The sequence below is a fragment of the Ranitomeya imitator genome, chromosome 4, assembly GCF_032444005.1.
Source record: "Ranitomeya imitator isolate aRanImi1 chromosome 4, aRanImi1.pri, whole genome shotgun sequence".
Taxonomy (NCBI): domain Eukaryota; kingdom Metazoa; phylum Chordata; class Amphibia; order Anura; family Dendrobatidae; genus Ranitomeya; species Ranitomeya imitator.
Window position 1 is genome coordinate 664,263,903 of NC_091285.1, and position 19,121 is coordinate 664,283,023.

The 19,121-nt window shown below is 43.1% G+C and overlaps 1 protein-coding gene and 1 pseudogene across 1 annotated transcript in view; one reads left to right on the forward strand and one right to left on the reverse strand.

Moving 5' to 3' along the window:
* Window positions 1-674: 674 nt before the first annotated feature.
* The window catches only part of LOC138677187 (beta-1,3-galactosyltransferase 1-like), a 54,425-nt gene continuing 35,978 nt past the window's right edge, over window positions 675-19,121 (reverse strand). The window contains exon 2 of the mRNA XM_069767115.1: window positions 675-5,612. Within this exon, the coding sequence (XP_069623216.1) occupies window positions 4,565-5,578 (1,014 nt within the window). The 5' untranslated portion in view covers window positions 5,579-5,612 and the 3' untranslated portion in view covers window positions 675-4,564. The remainder of the gene's footprint in view (window positions 5,613-19,121) is intronic.
* LOC138674666 (piwi-like protein 1 pseudogene) lies at window positions 9,697-11,910 on the forward strand (annotated as a pseudogene).

A 19,121-nucleotide genomic window follows, 5' to 3' on the forward strand; every position in this document is an offset into this window, starting at 1 on the left:
CGCAACCTCCGATCCTCACAAGATCTCCTTCTCTACTCCCCTCTTATCTCCTCTTCCCACAATCGTATACAAGATTTCTCTCACATCACCCCTACTCTGGAACCCTCTACCACAACACATCAGACTCTCGCCTACCATCGAAACCTTCAAAAAGAACCTGAAGACCCACCTCTTCAGACAAGCCTACAACCTGCAGTAACCACCGATCAACCAAACCGCTGCACGACCAGTTCTACCCTCACCTACTGTATTCTCACCCATCCCTTGTAGATTGTAAGCCCTCGCGGGCAGGGTCCTCTCTCCTCCTGTACCAGTTATGACTTGTATTGTTCAAGATTATTGTACTTGTTTTATTATGTACACCCCTCCTCACATGTAAAGCGCCATGGAAAAAATGGCGCTATAATAATAAATAATAATAATAATATTTTCTGCAGTCACTCAATACTCATGTACGTCCCCACACCTGCAGTATTCTTTGTGTATGCTTTCCACCCTATCCATTGCCTGTGTGATCTAAACTTCTTGAAAACTTGAATGCCATCTATGCTCTTCATATTGGGATTTATTGTCTACACCTCCACCTGCTGCTATCCCTAACTCTGAGTGAAGGAATAGTGAGAGCAGAGAAAGATGACACAGCCAGGAGTTCCTAATCTATGTCATGAGCAACAGGAAAGTCAGATGTGTGAAGCAGGTGCACAGGTGCAGCAACACAATTTTTTTAAAATTTTTTATTTTGAAAGTTGCTTAAAGCGTTTTCCAGTGTAAGAAGAAATGTCTGCAACCATGCTATGTGTGTGCCGAATCATGACACTCCGAGGCACACATTGACATAATTTCCTTGAGTTCCATCTAGAACAATAAAAAGCAGAGGAGAGTCTAGTTAACACCAGACCAGAACTTTGCAATTTGCATACAAGTGGTTACGTGAACACCCACCCGTGAACACCTGTTTCCAAGAGAGAATAGAGGGAAAGCTTTGGAAGTTTGTCATGACAGTAGGACTTCTCTTCTTAGAGTCCGACACATCTCTGATCGGGTAGACAGATTATTGGGAGGGGCTGGTGAGGACCCAGCGGTCATGGTGCACATTGGCACTAATGACAAAGTTAGAGGTAGGTGGAAGGTCCTTAAAGATGATTTCAGGGAATTAGGCTGCAAGCTGAAAGCAAGGACCTCCAACGTGGTATTTTCCGAAATACTGCCGGTACCACGTGCCACGCCAGAGAGGCAACGGGAGATTAGGGAGGTTAATAAGTGGCTCAAGAATTGGTGTAGGAAAGAGGGGTTTGGGTTCCTGCAGAACTGGGCCGACTTCTCAGTTGGCTACAGGCTCTACGCTAGGGACGGGCTGCACCTCAATGGGGAGGGTGCAGCTGTGCTGGGGGAGAAAATGGCTAGAAGGTTGGAGGAGTGTTTAAACTAGGAATTGGGGAGGAGGGTATTCATTTTATAGGAGGGGAAGATAGTGCAGATAGAGACCTGGGCACAAATAAGGAAGTTGGGGGTGGCGGTGGCATGGGGGGTGGGGTCAGAACAGTTAATAATTTAAGAAATAGAAGTACAGAGAGGAACATAAAGTGCATGTATACTAATGACAGAAGCCTCGCCAACAAAATGGACGAATTAGAACTAATGTTGTTGGAGCATAATTATGACATGGTGGGGATATCTGAAGCGTGGCTGGATGAGAGCCATGACTGGGCTGTTAATTTGAGGGCTATAGCCTGTTCAGAAATGACCGTACAGATAAGCGAGGGGGAGGGGTGTGTCTATATGTAAAATCATCCTTAAAACCCATCCTGCGCGATAATATAGGTGAATTTAATGAAAATGTAGAATCCCTGTGGGTGGAGATAAGGGGAGGGGGAAAAAATAATAAATTACTGATAGGGGTTTGTTATAAATCTCCAAAAGTAATGGAAGCAATGGAGAATATCCTCGTAAAGCAAATAGATGAAGCTGCGACTCAAGGAGAAGTCATTATTATGGGGGACTTCAACTACCCTGAAATAGATTGGGGAACAGAAACCTGCAGTTCCAGCAAAGGTAATCGGTTTTTGACAATTATGAGAGACAATTACCTTTCACAACTGGTTCAGGACCCAACAAGAAGGGGGGCACTGCTAGACCTAATATTAACCAACAGGCCAGACCGCATATCAAATATAAGGGTTGGGGGTCACTTGGGAAATAGCGATCACAAAATAATAAGTTTTCATGTATCCTTTAAAAAGATGTGTAGTAGAGGGGTTACAAGGACACTAAACTTCAGGAGGGCAAATGTCCAACGGATGAGAGAGGATCTTGGTGCAATTAACTGGGACGATATCCTGAGACACAAAAATACACAAAGAAAATGGGAGACGTTTATTAGCATCCTGGATAGGACCTGTGCACAGTATATACCGTATGGGAATAAACATACTAGAAATAGGAGGAAACCAATATGGCTAAATAGAGCTGTAAGGGGCGCAATAAGTGACAAAAATAAAGCATTTAGAGAATTAAAGGAAGTAGGTAGTGATGAGGCATTAAATAAATACAAAAAATTAAATAAATTCTGTAAAAAGCAAATCAAGGCAGCAAAGATTGAGACAGAGAGACTCATTGCCAGAGAGAGTAAAAATAATCCTAAAATATTCTTTAACTACATAAATAGTAAGAAACTAAAAAATGATAGTGTTGGCCCCCTTAAAAATAGTCTGGGTGAGATGGTGGATGAGGATGAGGAAAAAGCCAATATGCTAAATGACTTTTTTTCATCAGTATTTACACAAGAAAATCCCATGGCAGACAAAATGTCTAGTGATAAAAATTCCCAATTAAATGTCACCTGCTTAACCCAGCAGGAAGTGCGGCGGCGTCTAAAAATCACTAAAATTGACAAATCTCCGGGCCCGGATGGGATACACCCTCGAGTACTGCAGGAATTAAGTACAGTCATTGATAGACCATTATTTTTAATCTTTAAAGACTCCATAATAACAGGGTCTGTGCCGCAGGACTGGCGTATAGCAAATGTGGTGCCAATATTCAAAAAGGGAACAAAAACTGAACTCGGAAATTATAGGCCAGTAAGCTTAACCTCTACTGTGGGTAAAATCCTGGAGGGCATTCTAAGGGACGCTATACTGGAGTATCTGAAGAGGAATAACCTCATGACCCAGTATCAGCACGGGTTTACTAGGGACCGTTCATGTCAGACTAATTTGATCAGTTTCTATGAAGAGGTAAGTTCCAGATTGGACCAAGGGAACCCAGTGGATGTAGTGTATATGGACTTTTCAAAAGCTTTTGATACGGTGCCACACAAAAGGTTGATACATAAAATGAGAATAATGGGGATAGGGGAAAATATGTGCAAGTGGGTTGAGAGCTGGCTCAGGGATAGGAAACAAAGGGTGGTAATTAATGGAACACACTCGGACTGGGTAGCGGTTAGCAGTGGGGTACCACAGGGGTCAGTATTGGGCCCTCTACTTTTTAACATATTTATTAATGACCTTGTAGGGGGCATTCAGAGTAGAATTTCAATATTTGCAGATGACACTAAACTCTGCAGGGTAATCAATACAGAGGAGGACAATTTTATATTACAGGATGATTTATGTAAACTAGAAGCTTGGGCTGATAAATGGCAAATGAGCTTTAATGGGGATAAATGTAAGGTCATGCACTTGGGTAGAAGTAATAAGATGTATAATTATGTGCTTAATTCTAAAACTCTGGGCAAAACCGTCAATGAAAAAGACCTGGGTGTATGGGTGGATGACAAACTCATATTCAGTGGCCAGTGTCAGGCAGCTGCTACAAAGGCAAATAAAATAATGGGATGCATTAAAAGAGGCATAGATGCTCATGAGGAGAACATAATTTTACCTCTATACAAGTCACTAGTTCGACCACACTTAGAATACTGTGCACAGTTCTGGTCTCCGGTGTTTAAGAAAGACATAGCTGAACTGGAGCGGGTGCAGAGAAGAGCGACCAAGGTTATTAGAGGACTGGGGGGTCTGCAATACCAAGATAGGTTATTACACTTGGGGCTATTTAGTTTGGAAAAACGAAGACTAAGGGGTGATCTTATTTTAATGTATAAATATATGAGCGGACAGTACAAAGACCTTTCTGATGATCTTTTTAATCATAGACCTGAAACAGGGACAAGGGGGCATCCTCTGCGGTTGGAGGAAAAAAGGTTTAAGCATAATAACAGACGCGGATTCTTTACTGTAAGAGCAGTGAGACTATGGAACTCTCTGCCGTATGATGTTGTAATGAGTGATTCATTACTTAAATTCCTTCAACCTTAATAACTATGTAACTATGTAGATTGATCAGATCTCTTAATTTTGCATTTACACTAAATAGTAATTAAAACATCAGTGCTAATGTGTCTATGGCCATTAAATAAATACAAAATATCTAGGATTTATTGTATAAATCCTACCAGACTAATGGACATGTGTGTACATTTTTTTTTTAAAAAGTGTCTTCGAAATGGTTTGTTCTCCTCAAATATGATGTTTTCTCCAGTCTATTTTTTGTTTCTATTTTCTTAGCACTTTTGAGATCTCTTAGCCCAAAAGTCTGCCCATATATTCCGCAGCTCTTGTCCATGATAGTGGTGCACTGTGACAACTTTCCTAAACTTGCAATGGTCGTAATGAAGCTTGAATCCATTAAAGGCACCTCTAGGGGGTTTACTGGGTGGAATATGGAGCTCATGCAAGCAAATTCCCATAAAAGCATCTTCCATAGGGATGACTGTAATCTCTTGGGCCACATCATAAATTTTCTTTGCCATGTCAGCAGAAAAAAGATATCCAGGACCAGAGCAATAGGGTGGGTATGTATTGTTTGGATAGATTTCCTTTGGTACGTACCATTTATAAGCTTTACTCCTCAAAGGTCCAGTATTTGTAACTAGGTCTCCAGTGAAGTAATTTGCACGAACTGGTAAGTTTGGATAAAGAACGTTATGAATTAAGTAGTCTACATTAAGAAACATGTCACTGTCTATCTTCATGACATAACTGGCAGAAGGACAGAATTTGGTCACCCATTCCATACCCATTAAGGATTTCAAGGTCAAATTGTAATAGGTGTCCATGAAGTCTTGTTGTACGATGTCCCCAAAGGTCACACTTTCCTCTTCCAACACATTCTGGGTTCGATCAGGAAAGATCTTAGGTAGACCCACCAGAAAAATCCTGACCACCTCCATACCATAAATACTTTCATTACCCCATGTTTCTCGAATTGCGTGTCTAGACTCAAAATCCTGGCACTCTACAATCACCATTATAACAAGAAAAGGCTTTCGGTTCTTGCACTTGTCCGGCTGGTTAGTGATGAACTTGTACGGAAAAGGGTACGGAGGAGCCAAGGGGTGCTGGAACGCCGGGTAAGTCAAATTATTCACAGGTTTCTGTCTTTCTTGTAATTTTACAGAATCTTGAATCCATTTGTTCATCATTTTTATTTTGTAGCAGAGTAAATACCCGGACATTAAAATAAGGGTCAAGAAGAATAAGGTACGAAATTTCTGAAAGTAGATTCGGCCATTCATTTTGCTTCCAAAGATGCAGATCTCACCAAGATTTCTGTAACAATGAAACAAAAATTATAAAAAAAAAATTAGACAGTAAATTTCAACAGTTAACATTATCTCTGGTAATAACATGGAGGGGCATAACTAGAGTGGATCCAGTGGTTGCAATCGAACCCCTTGGAACTTATGCAAAAAACTATTTTAGGGTTCATTCAAACCTCAGTGATTTTTCATCAGAATATGTATGCTAAAGCTAAAAGTGTCTCCAAAACACAGAACAGGCGTCAATCTTTCAATTTAAGGTTTTCTCTGAGTTTTCCAATGCTGATTCTTGCATTCAAACATTAATGAAAAATCACAGATGTCTGAATGAGCCCAAAGATCAACACTGTTAACTTCTACTGCCACCAATTTTTTTTGTTGGCGCTTTTTTTTTCCTTGCTCTTCTTCCAAGAGCCACAACTGTTTTCTGCAGGATGAGTTGCAGGTTAAAAAAAAATAGATGATTCATTTTAACATACAATGCCCTGGAAAATGGGAGAAACATTTAAAATGCAGTGGAAATGAGAAAAAAATGCAATTTCACCATTGCTTCGGGGGTTTAAAAAAAATCCTATAATTTGTTAAAAAAAAAATAGTTTGAATTACCAATAAAATACTCACCCGGCTCCCTCGCAGCGTCCTGTCCTTGCCGCAGCTTCTCCTGTATGAGCGGTCACATGGTGCTGCCCATTACAGTCATGAATATGCGGCTCCACCTCCCATAGGGGTGGAGCCGCATATTCATCACTGTAATGGGCGGCACCACGTGACCGCTCATACAGGAGAAGGTGCAGCGAGGACAGGACGCTGCGAGGGAGCCGGGTGAGTATTTAAATAACAGCGGGCGGGCGCACAGGGGGTGGGAGGGGGTTGGGGACAGGGATCTTTATTTTAAACACGAGAAAGAAAAAAAAAGATTTTTCATATCTTCTATCCAGCGAACGCTGCTGGAGAGAGAAGATATGAATGGCAGATTCAGTACCAGATGCAGGGGACAGCGCTTATCTCTGGCGCTGTCTCCTGCACGCTCCGTGTGGTACCCAGTCGGCACACGCGTGGCACACGTGTGCCGCACGTGTGCCACACGGATGGCCTACGTGAGATCACGGACACACGGACACGGATAATTCCGGTACCGATTTTTCCGGTACCAGAATTATCTCGACATGTGAGACTGGTCTAATACAGCAAGAATCTGCCAGTATTGTGTGAGATCAGCCCTGAGCTCCTGAGCCCACTACATAAAACCACACTCAACATGCAGCAGACCTGAAGGATTTATATTAGTTTGGAAAATTGTTTGAAATTTTACATGGAGGCCCATGAGTTTCCAGTTACACTACTGCTAACATGTACATAATAATGACTAGTGCAAAATAGTTCTATCTGCCAACATACACATCTTTATTAATGACCATGGCTAGCAGAATTTCAATAATATTTGCAGTTGATACTAAACTCTGCAAAGAAATCCAAACAGAAAAGGAAAGTTGAATATTACCATGGGATTCATGCCATCTGGAGGCTTGTGCTGACAAATGGTAATTAAAGTTTATTGCAGATATATGCAATGTCATACACTTAGGCTTAGGAATAGTGATGGGCGAGCACTACAATACTCGGGTCGAGCAAGTTGGAATACTCAGGTACTCGACCCGAGCAACGAGCCCAATGTAAGTCTGAGTATTTTTACCGCGATCCCCCCGGGGTCCTTTTAAGGTGTAAAAACGTCTGAAAATTATGGAAACTCTGCTCAAATGACACAGGAACATCATGAGGATAGCCCTTGGAAGCATTTCAGACTCCTAGGTCACAGCTGTAAGCAATATTGTCAGTTTCACGTCATTTTTACAGGTGCACCTAAAAACATACAAAACCGAAACCAAAATGGGTTTTGCTGGTAAATATGTTAAGGTACATCCTTTCCAGGGTAATGACTTGTACGTAAGGCAAAATAATTTACCCAAGACCAAAATATTCCTCCACCACTTGGGCTATGTTCACACTCAGTGTTTTTGATGCGTTTTTCAACTTTAACATTGCTTTCAACCAACACAAATGCATTCACTTGGAAAAATGTTGCATTGAATGCAAGGCTTGCCCTGCTATCAAGTCATATGCACCCCAATAAGCCTTTGAACCCAGATACTGGATGGCCACAGGTAAATCCACTTCACAGTCTTCAGTTGGTCCTGCCATACAGGTTCCTTATGCATTCAATGCAAGGGCCGCCTTTACCCAAATTTGCACGCACACCAATCCCCCTTGGAAGAAACATGGAAGAGTGCCTCCTAAACAAAACTGTCCCATTACCAAGGAGCGTGTTTCCTAGACTTGTACTGCCCATACACTAAGTGTATAGGCTGACCAACATTTCCCCATGGGGGGTAAATTTAAAAAAAAAATTCATGACAAAATAGTGTTTACTGTTTTGAGCTAGGGTAACACACACAGCAATAAAAGGATAAAGGAAGCCTCAAAAGCACACTTTGCAGCCCACAGATAGATGAGGCGTGTCACGGAACTACCACACTGTAACATTTTTTTTTGTTTTAACCAAGATAGTGTATAGATCTAGGGTATTAGACAGACCAATAATTGGAATGTATGCATGAAAAAAAATTATTTATAGACCACCCATAAAATGGCCATCAAACGGAGATAACAGACTGTTTCAATATGTGGCCTGTATTTTTAAAAAATGGAATGCATGTCTGAAAAGACAAGATTTGAACACCACTGATAGACCAGACGTGTGACTGAGATAACAGACTGTTTCAATATGAGTGATGTATTTTTTTTAAATTAAAAAAAAAAAAAAAATACTATCTACAGCAAGGGTATCAGACCAAAAACTGGAATGTATGTCTGAAAAGCCAATATTTGAAGACCACACATAGACCAGACGTGTGACTGAGATAACAGTATAGTATATAATTTTAGCACACTCCAGTGGGTATGATGCAAAAGTGGTATTTAATGTAATACATACAGTAGTCACAAACGTTTCGGTCTGCAAGGACCTTCATCAGTGTACTATAAATAGCAGGAATGAGGTATGGATGGTTTAACCCGTGGAGAAAAAGGTATTTGCATCAATAGAGTAATTGCTGATATGTTGGAGGGCTGGATAATGGCCAGTTGAAGCCGGTGAAAGACTAGGGAGAGAGGCAAAGACACAGTATCCATCGCAAGTCAGATATGGCGGTGCGGTGGACACTGCTAAAAGTTTATACTATACTAGTACTATACTAGTACTCAAGGTTTGGGAACCCACTTTAGAGGCACCTCCACTTATAGGCTGTGCTGAACATTTTCTTTGCTGACTGAGATAACCGACTGTTTCAATTTGTGGGATGTATTTTTTAAAATAAAAAAAAAACACAAAATACTGTCTACAGCAAAGGTATCAGACAAAAAACTGGAATGTATGGTGGAAAAGCCAAGATTTGAAGACCACACATAGACCAGACGTGTGACTGAGATAACAGACTGTTTCAATATGTGGGATGTTTGTGGGATGTAAAATACTGTATACACCAAGGGTAGCAGTCTAGCAGACCCAAAAAATGCAATGCATGCCTGCAAAGGAAGGATTTGGACACCACAAATACACTGTGCATCTGATGGAGATAACAGAGTGATTAAAATGTGTTCTTGTTTTTTTTTGGCCCACGAAAAATGTGTCCATAAGTAGGCTATGACACTAAAATAAAACATTTGGAGTACTAAAATTTTCCAAACATTTCCCCATGGGGGTTAAATTTTAAAAAAATCTTTATGGCCATCATAGACACCCTTGGCAAAAATTGGACTGGCTGTAGCAGCACAAAACCAGTTAACCCTGGTGATCTATTGTTGGAGAATGAGGAGACATAAGATAAATCATACTGAAATAAAAGAAATAAATAAAAAATGTGACTCCACCTATGAAAGAAAATGAAAAAAGTGAACACAGGTTCATAAATTTGAAGCCAGAATGTGTCCAACGAGATATGTTTCTCCCTAGTAATAGTATACACTACCTCATTAGAGGACTGTCCAGAGCTATGAAAAATGGAAAATATAATAATAAATGAGAAGAAGATACGTACATGATGGTAATGGCCATCATATAGACACTTTTGCCAAAAATTGCACTGGTTTATCAGCACAGAAAATCTTAATCCTGGTGATCTAGTGGTGGAAAATGAGTAAACATTGATGAAGGCCTTATTAAAAAATGTAAAGGAGCGTGTCTCCTAGACTTGTAATGCACATACAAGAAATGCACAGGCTGACAAACATTTCCCCATGGGAGTTACAGTTTTTAAAAAAATATTTATGGGTATCATAGACACCCTTACCCAAAAATTGACTGGCTATAGCAGCATACAACATGTTCACCATGGTGATCTAGTGGTGGAGAATGAGGAAACATTGATGAAGGCCTCATTAAAAACTAGGCACAATACACACTAGTGCGTGGTTTGTGTATGGAGTAAAAAATGAGCTGACGAGCAAGATCCGTGGTCTGCGACCGAGCTCGTGTGCAGGAGCAGGCCCCACAAAGACCACCTGGACAGGTACAGCAGCCCCAAGGACCCCGGCCAGCAGTCAGATCTCAGCAGCCAGCGCCTGAGCCTTTGCTCGTCGGAAGAGAGAACCTGAGAGGGCCGCCAGCAGTGGCAGCAGAGAGACCATCGTCCGAGGTTCTGCAGGTGTCAGCAGGACTTGCAGAAGTGTCTATAGGGGAACGGTGCGGCCATAGGCATGAATTCCATGATGCCGGGGTGAACAACCGGCAGATTATCGAACACATCCAAAAATCAAAAGCTGGCACCTCTGGAACCAAGATTGCTCTTGTGACCAACCACATCAAGCTGGTGTCCCAACCACAGTGGGCCCTGTACCAGTATCACGTTGACTTCAACCCCGCCATGGAGTCCAAGCATTTGCGGTATGGCCTCCTGTACCAGCATGAAGAAACCATCGGGAAGGTGCAGGCATTTGATGGAACTGTGTTGTTTTTACCAAAACAAAGGTCACAGAGGTGTTCAGCCACACTCGAAATTGAGAAAACAAGCGGACAACAATCACCCTGACCAACGAGCTTCCAACGACCTTGCCCACCTGCTTCCATTTCTATAACATAATTTTCCGAAGACTCCTGAAGATAATGGATGTGAAGGATGCAACTATTACAACCCTAGCGCCGCCGCCGAAGTCAGAGCCCATCTGCCAGGTGTTTTCCACCTCCATCCTCCAGTACGAGTCCAGCATCATGTTGAGCATTGATGTCAGCCATAAAGTCCTTAGAAACGAGACTGTGCATGACATCATGAGCAGAGATTAGAGTAGAGTAGAAACTCCTCGTGTGGCCCTCAGAGGTTCCAGGATGCCTGCTGCAAGGAGCTGATCGGACAGATCGTCTCACCAAGTACAACACTAAAACCTACTATATAGACGAGATCGCCTGGAACATGACTACAGTGTCCACCTTCAAGAAGGCAGACAGTAGCGAGATCAGCTTTGTAGACTACTATAAGAACCAATGCAAAGAACAAGTGAAAGACGTGATCCAGCCGTTAATCGTGAACATCCCCCGGAGACCCCAGCCAGGAGCCAAAGACGGATCCACCTCTCGTGTCTCCCCTTTTCCCCATAGTTTGTAAGCTTGCGAGCAGGGCCCTCATTCCTCCTGGTATCTGTTTTGAACTGTATTTCTGTTATGCTGTAATGTCTATTGTCTGTACAAGTCCCCTCTATAATTTGTAAAGCGCTGCGGAATATGTTGGCGCTATATAAATAAAAATTATTATTATTATTATTACTGGTGCCAGAGTTCTGAAACCTAACAGGTCTGACAGACAAAATGAGAAACTACTTCAACATCATGAAAGACCTGGCCGTTCACACCTGCTTACCACCAGAACAGAGGGAGCGGCACGTTGGGAAGTTCATGAACTACATACACAAGGATGAGAGCGTTCTGAAAGAGCTACGTGACTGGGGGCTGAATTTCGATACCGAACTACTACAGTTCAAAGGGAGAATCGCACCTCCAGAAAAAAATCCTGCAAAAAGACAAATCTGCTGAATATAAGCCACAGTTTGCTGATTGATTGCTAGAGCTGAGGGGTCCCGTCCTGATCAGCCCCCAAGATATGAATAATTGGCTGCTCTATTACACCTGGAAAAATTAGGACGCGGCGAACGATCTTCTGCAGAACATGTTCAAGATCACACAGCAAATGTGCATCAAGATGAACCGGGCAGTGTTGGTTGAAGTCAAGGCCTTTTTTGGAGGGGTTTTGGTGAACTTTTGAAAAAAAGAGTAGAACAAGGCTAGCAGACAGAACTATGCAACTTATACCTGCGAAGCTACGATTTTTCCACCACAGATACACCAGGCCTCAGCCTGACATAACAGACTGTATACATTTTCTTAAATTTTTTTTGTGAAACAATAAATACTGAGTACAGCAAGGCTAGCAGACACAACAATGCAACGTGTGCCTGCGAACAGAAGATTTTGACACCAAAGATACATCAGGCATGTGACGGAGATAACAGACTATATAATTTTTTTTTTCATTTTTTAAAACAATAAATACTGAGTAGTCCAAAGGTAGCAGACAGAAGAATGCAATGTATGCCTGCAAAGCACGGATTTTGACAGACTGATCAAAATGTGGCCTTGTTATTTTTGGCACACCAAAATTGTGTCAAAAAGTTGGCTATGACACCCAAAAATAAAATTGGAGTACTAAAATTTTAAGATATTTAGTGCAATGATATGCGATGCGTGTGGCGTACAACTCACAGTGATAAATATCACAAATGTGATATAAACAACTGTAGCTATTTTTTTTTGGTGCCAGCTAAAGTTTTTTGGGGCAGCAAAATTGAGTCCAAAAATGTTGTAAGACACTACAAAATATTACATAGTGCCCCCCAAAAAGGACAGATTTTTAGACCCACTCACATCTGATACCTGGGCCCCAAAAAAAAGGTAAAAAAATTAAATCAGCGTGACCAAGCAAATTAATGTTGAAATAAGGGGGCTATGGATTGCTTTATAATAAAACGAGCAGATATAACTTTAAAAAGCAAAAAAAGAAATTGCCACGGATAACTGCAGCTAGGTATGTATAAAATATGCAGCAGCAGACAGAAATGGAGCCCTTTGATGTATGCAGGGAGATCTATAGACTCACATACAGTGCCTGCAAGCTTTGCAGTGATGTGGATAAGTGCACATAGACTCCCCTGCCCAATTAGCAAAATTAAAAACTAGGCCCAATGTTAAGGAGCCGGTCTACTAGAATTGTAACGCCCATACACTAAATGCATGGGTTGAGAAACATTTCCCCATGGGGAATACCTTTTTTTAAAAAAAAATTTATGGACATCATAGACAAGCTTGGCAAAATTTGGACTGCCTGAGGCTGTAGCAGCACAGAACACGTTAAGCGTGGTGATCTAGTGGTGGAGAATGAGGAGACATTGCTGAAGGCCTCATTAAAAACTAGGCCCAATGTAAAGGAGTGTGTCTCCTAGACTTGTAATGCCCATACACGCAGTGCATTGATTGACATTTCCCCAAGGGGGATACATTTTTAAAAATATGCTATGGGCATCATAGACACCCGTGCCAAAAATTGGACTGCCTGTAGCAGCACAGAACACGTTAAAAGTGGTGATCTAGTGGTGGAGAATGAGGAGACCAAGATAAATCATACTGAAATCAAACAAAAAATAAAGAATGTGAATCCACCAATGAAAGTAAATAACAAAACAGAGGGGCGAACACAGGTTCGTATACTGTATATGATGCCAGATTGTGTCCGATGAGATATGTTTGTCCCTAGCAACAGCTGAGAGACAGGGATACAAAAAATATACTGTAATAGTATTTCAATATTTTCATATTGTAGAGGTATACACTAGGTCATAAAAGGATGTTCCAGAGATATTAAAACTGGAATATATAAGAGTAAATGGGAAAAATATACATACATCTCATTTTGATGACAGTTCCCCCTGGGGGAGTTTACTTTGGTTTCTAATTAGTAGAGGGCATCAGAAAAACACCCTTGCACAAAAATTGAGTGACTTTTGCATCACGGAATACGTTCAACCTGGTGTTGTACTGGTTGTAGATGATGAGGATGAGAATAAGGAGGAGGATAACACCAAACAGACCAAATCAGGAAGTGGATTCCCATGTATGGTTGGGGAGAGGTGCATGACAATGCGCCTCCACAAAAAAGACAATGTATTAGAGGTTATATTTCGCTGTTTTCACTTGGTGGTGTACAGAAGTCTTGCCCAATCCAGTCTTTGTTCATTTTTATAAGAGTCAGCCTGTCAGCATTTTCAGTTGACAGACGGATGTGCTTATCTGTTATAATTCCACCAGCGGCACTAAAAACCCGCTCTGACAAAACGCTAGAAGCAGGGCAGGCCAGGACCTCCAAGGCATAGAGTACCAGTTCATGCCACGTGTCCAGCTTGGATACCCAATAATTAAAAGGCACAGAGGAATCACGGAGGACGTTTGTACGATCTGCAAGGTACTACATCAACATCTTCCCAAACATTGCACTTCTTGTGACAGCACCCCTTGCCTCTGTGCCGGCACGATGGGAGGGTCTGAGAAAACTGTCCCAGAACTTTGCCATTGTTCCCCTGCCTGAGCTGGATTGTACTTCTGTTTCTTTCGCTTGGACTCCTTGGTTGTACAACAAACTCTGACATCTACTGACAGCGTTCTCACATGGGAATTTTCTAAGTAATTCCGCTACACGGGTCCTCTGGTAAAATCGGGTAGCTTGTGAGAAACCGTTGAACAATGAGGTTAAGTACATGGGCCAGGCATGGTACGTGTGTGAGCTCACCTTGCCTCAGAACCACCATCAGGTTCCAGCCATTGTCCCACATGACCATGCCTGGCTGTAGGTTCAGCGGTGTCAGACAAAAATCTGACTGCTCTTTCCACGCTGTCCACATCTCTTCAGCATTGTGCGGTTTGTCACCTAAGCAGATTAGCTTCAGCACAGCCTGTTGCTGCCTGGCTGTGGCAGTGCTGCAGTGCTTCTGAGTCACCCACCAGGGCCGTGGGATACTTGGTACAGGTCCGGTCGCACTTAAGGGGGATGTCACGGTCATTAGCCCTGGGCGCCCAATAAAACAATAAAATGGGAAAGGTCTTTAAGGGGTATTTGGAAATAAAGTCCTTTGTTCGTAATGCCACCCGTGGTGTTCGGTCAGTGAGGACCGACGTCACTTAAAAGGGTCCTCTGGGGTGATGTTATGACGGTTAGATGATAACTAGTGTTGAGCATTCCGATACTGCAAGTATCGGGTATCGGAAGATATTCGCGGTATCGGAATTCCAAAACTGAGTTCAGATACTTTCTCAATATTGGATACCGGAATCAGAAGTTCCCATAATTCAATGAGCCAGTTTATTTTAATTCAGCCAATGAGGAGTCCTAAGAAGTGTGGGCACATCCTGTTATGCATGTTAGTCATGTAACTACTGGCATGGCTGTGATTGGCTGCTGAAATGATGTCATGATGCACTACAAAGGTTGCCGCCGCCATTCTGGGTTCACTCTGCTGTGAATTCAGTTAGGGGCAGGACGCTGTGCTCTGACTGGGGGCCAGTTTGAGATAGCGATTTGCTTCATTGTGCTTTATCCAGGCTAATTTAGCAACCGCTGTCTGAGAACCTTGTTTTTGCCTTGCAGGGCTGTTCACAGCTGTCTGCAAGGTCTCTGTGTCAGTGCAACTCACTCTGTAGTCTGTTCTGCAGCCACAGTCGGTTGTAGACAGCTCAGTGTGCGTCATTGCCTCATAAATTCCATTGTCCCTTTTTTCAATTAGTGCTGACTGCTGCACATTTTGTCCTGAATCTGATTTGTCCTATTAGTGGATTTCCAACCGTATCCTGCTTGATTGTGGGAAAACACTATATAGGAGTACATAGAGGAGCTTTTTTAGGCCTTGCAGCGCCGTTCACAGCTGTCTGCAAGGTCTCTGTGTGATTTCAGCTCACTCTGTAGTCTGCCTCTGTAGTCTGTTCTGCAGCCACAGCTGGTTGTAGACAGCTCAATGTGCATCGCTGCCTCATAATGTTCCATTGTTCCTTTTTACAATTAGTGCTGCCTGCTGCACATTTTGTCCTGACTCTGATTTATCCTATTAGTGGGTTTCCATCCGTATCCTGCTAGATTGTGGAAAAACACTATATAGGAGTACATAGAGGAGCTTTTTTAGGCAGTGCTGTTCACAGCTGTCTGCAAGGTCTCTGTGTGACTTCAGCTCACACTGTAGTCTGTTGTGCACAAAAAAACAAAAAGTTCACCAAACACTCCACTTTACAGTCGTGTAGCCCACATTAGCTCATATTAAAGTATAGTTCACACTTTGTAAAATTATTGTTTCTTATACCTGTTAGCAGCTGTTCAGGAATAAGCACACTAAGCCCTTAGTACTTTTCTGCCTATCTTTATCAGTCTACCAAGATGAAGAAGGTAGGGAGTAAGGCACGTGGGCGTGGAGCAGGGAGAGGACGTGGGGATTCTGTGCCTGCTGCGGGCACCGGTGACTCATCATCACCGAGTTTTACCAGGGAATAGTCCTTCATGCGCAGATTTGTAGGAGCTCGCCGTACCCCGCTGCTGCGGGATGAACAAATTGAAGCCGTTGTCAGATGGATGGCAGCTAACGCATCGACTTCAATTAGTGCCACATCCTCTCAGGCACAGAGCACTGAAGAGCACTCATCTGTCTCTTCACACCTGCCAAATTGCCCAGGCAGTCAGAGAGCCCAGTACAGGAGCCATCTCTACTTCTGTTCTCTGAATCTCTTGGCTTGGAAAGAGGGGGCCAGCCAAGCAGCATTCTAGAATCTGAAGAGGTAGTATGCAGTGATGCGCAACAGCTTTGTGTCTCTGAATCTGGAGAGGTGGGTGGTCCAGTGCCTACGGTCACCACACCTCAGTACACATCTGATGATGAGACTCAGGTGCCACTTTCTGGTGCGTACTGTGCTGCCGAGACTACCCAGGTGAAGCAGTTGTTGGAAGAGGGTAGTGTAGATGATGAGGTCCTTGACCCATCATGGCGTGAGGTACAGGAAGGTGGTGGGAGCAGCTCTGAGGAAGAGATTCCCCGATCGGACCAAAGAGGGAGAGGGAGGGGGAAGACTGTGTTGCCTGTAGCCTCTACTTTGGCACCCATTAGGAGCATGCCTCTTCCAAAAGCCAAAACGGCCACTCCCAAGACTTGCAGTGCCTGGTCCTTTCTTAACACAGTTGCAGATGACATTTGCTTTGTCAAATGCAAGCTGTGTCATCAGAAAGTCAAGAGAGGGAAAAGTGTCAGCAACCTCAATACCACAAATATGTGGAAACATGTGCGAACCAAGCACGTGGTGGAGTTACTAAAGCCTACAGAAGACGTAGGCCAACCTACAGTGGCACCTACCACCTCTTCAGCTCGTGTTGTAGCCTCTTCCTCCAGCTCACACACAGCTGGATCGGCTTCCTCACAGGATCGCCATGAAAGAACCTCTGGCACTGTTGTACAGAGACATAGTGTAATTCCACCCACAGCACCACGTTCCCTGTCATCCTCACATTCCCAGCCCAGTCTACAGCCATCGGTAGCACAGGCATGGGAGAAAAGGCAGCCATTCTCGGCAAACCACCCTCGAGCACAGGCTTTGAATGCTGGCATTGCAAAACTACTGTCCCTTGAAATGCTGTCATTCAGGCTGGTGGAGACAGACACCTTCCGTAACTTGATGGCATTGGCAGTCCCACAATACAACGTGCCCAGCCGCTTTTATTTTAGCAGGCAAGCCATCCCAGCCCTGCAAAAGCATGTGGAGGGAAACATTAAACATGCGCTACTAAACGCCGTCAGTAGCAAGGTCCACCTCACCACCAATGCATGGACCAGTCACCATGGACAGGGGCGATACCTTTCCCTCACTGCCCATTGGGTAAATGTTGTGGAGCTGGGTACAGATCTTGAGAGTGGCACTGTACATGTTCTACCAACTCCAAGGATTGCAGGAATCCAGTCTGTACACATTGACTCCTCTTCATTCTCCAGTTCCTCTGAATCAGCACCGCAGGAGCCGTCACAGTCCACCTCCACATGGACCCGTGAACACTTACCTGTTATGACCGATATCAGCACAGCGTGGCCAAACGTCAACAAGCCGTATTGAAATTAATTTCTTTTGGGAATCGAAGCCACTCAGCGCAGGAGCTCTGGAATGCTATCCAGCAGCAGAGCGACGTGTGGTTTGTGCCAGTGAATCTCCAGCCAGTCATGGTAGTGTGTGACAATGGCAGAAATCTGGTTGCAGCTCTGGATGCAGAAGAAGAGAGAGGAACACACTCACCGATCAGGTAAAATCCAATCCTTTATTCAAGCATGGACAAACTTAGCAGGGAGGGGAGTGGAGGATGACGGACGACGGCCGTTTCACGCTGATGAGCGCTTCTGGGGTTCAGTAACGTCAGCTGCTCCCCTGCTGTATGTGGGGCAATTTCTCCGCTCAGTTTCTAGCATTGACCCTGAGCTCCAACACTGCCAGTTGCTGATCGGAAGTGCCGTCTGCACAGTCAACACATGCTCCACTGTTTTGGAGTTGAGTAACGTCAGCCTTCTTGTACCTTCTGCTACATTTCCAAGTTCAAGCTTCTGGAAATGGTTTTTGCTAATCACTCTGGATCTCCATGACGACGACCCTAAAGACGATGACCCTGAAGACCACCCCGAAGAAGACGACGACCCCGGAGATGACGACCCCGGAGACGACGACCCTGTAGACGACCCTGAAGACCACCCCGAAGAAGACGACGACCTCGGAGATGACGACCCTGGAGACAACGATCTTGAAGACCAAGAAACAGAAGAACAAGAAGGTGCAGAACAAAAAGCAGAAGAACATTAAGCATAAGACTAAAAATCAGAGCAAAAGATATTATCTAAATTATAAGCAGAAGAAGACTAAGCAGTGTATCGGGGTGAGTCCATTCCTCCTCGCGGTGCCCCTGGAAAAAACCTGCTGCAGGCCAAACTGAACGGGGACAAATCCTGTTGTAAATCTTTTCTGACAGGCAGAACGGAAGGTGTAATCTTCAAACTTTTATAGATAACAACTACAGGAATGCCTGTCACAAATAAGAATATGATGAAGAAGAAGAATATGAAGAAGATGAAGAAGTAGAATGTGAAGAAGAATAATAGTTGAATAAAAAGAATATGAAGAATGTAAAAAAAGAATAATAGGAAGAAGGTGAAGAAGAAGATGAATAAGGTGAAGGAGAAGTAAAAAAGAAGGTGAAGAGCATGGAAGTAGTGAAACACAAATATCTGACAAAATATAAAAAATCTTAACATAGTCAATATCTTTGTAACTCCGAACGTCTTAAAAAAAAAAAATTCCTGCTATTCCATTTGATTGGGCTAAACTTCTATGCCTTGAATGTCTACTCCGCACCACCAATAC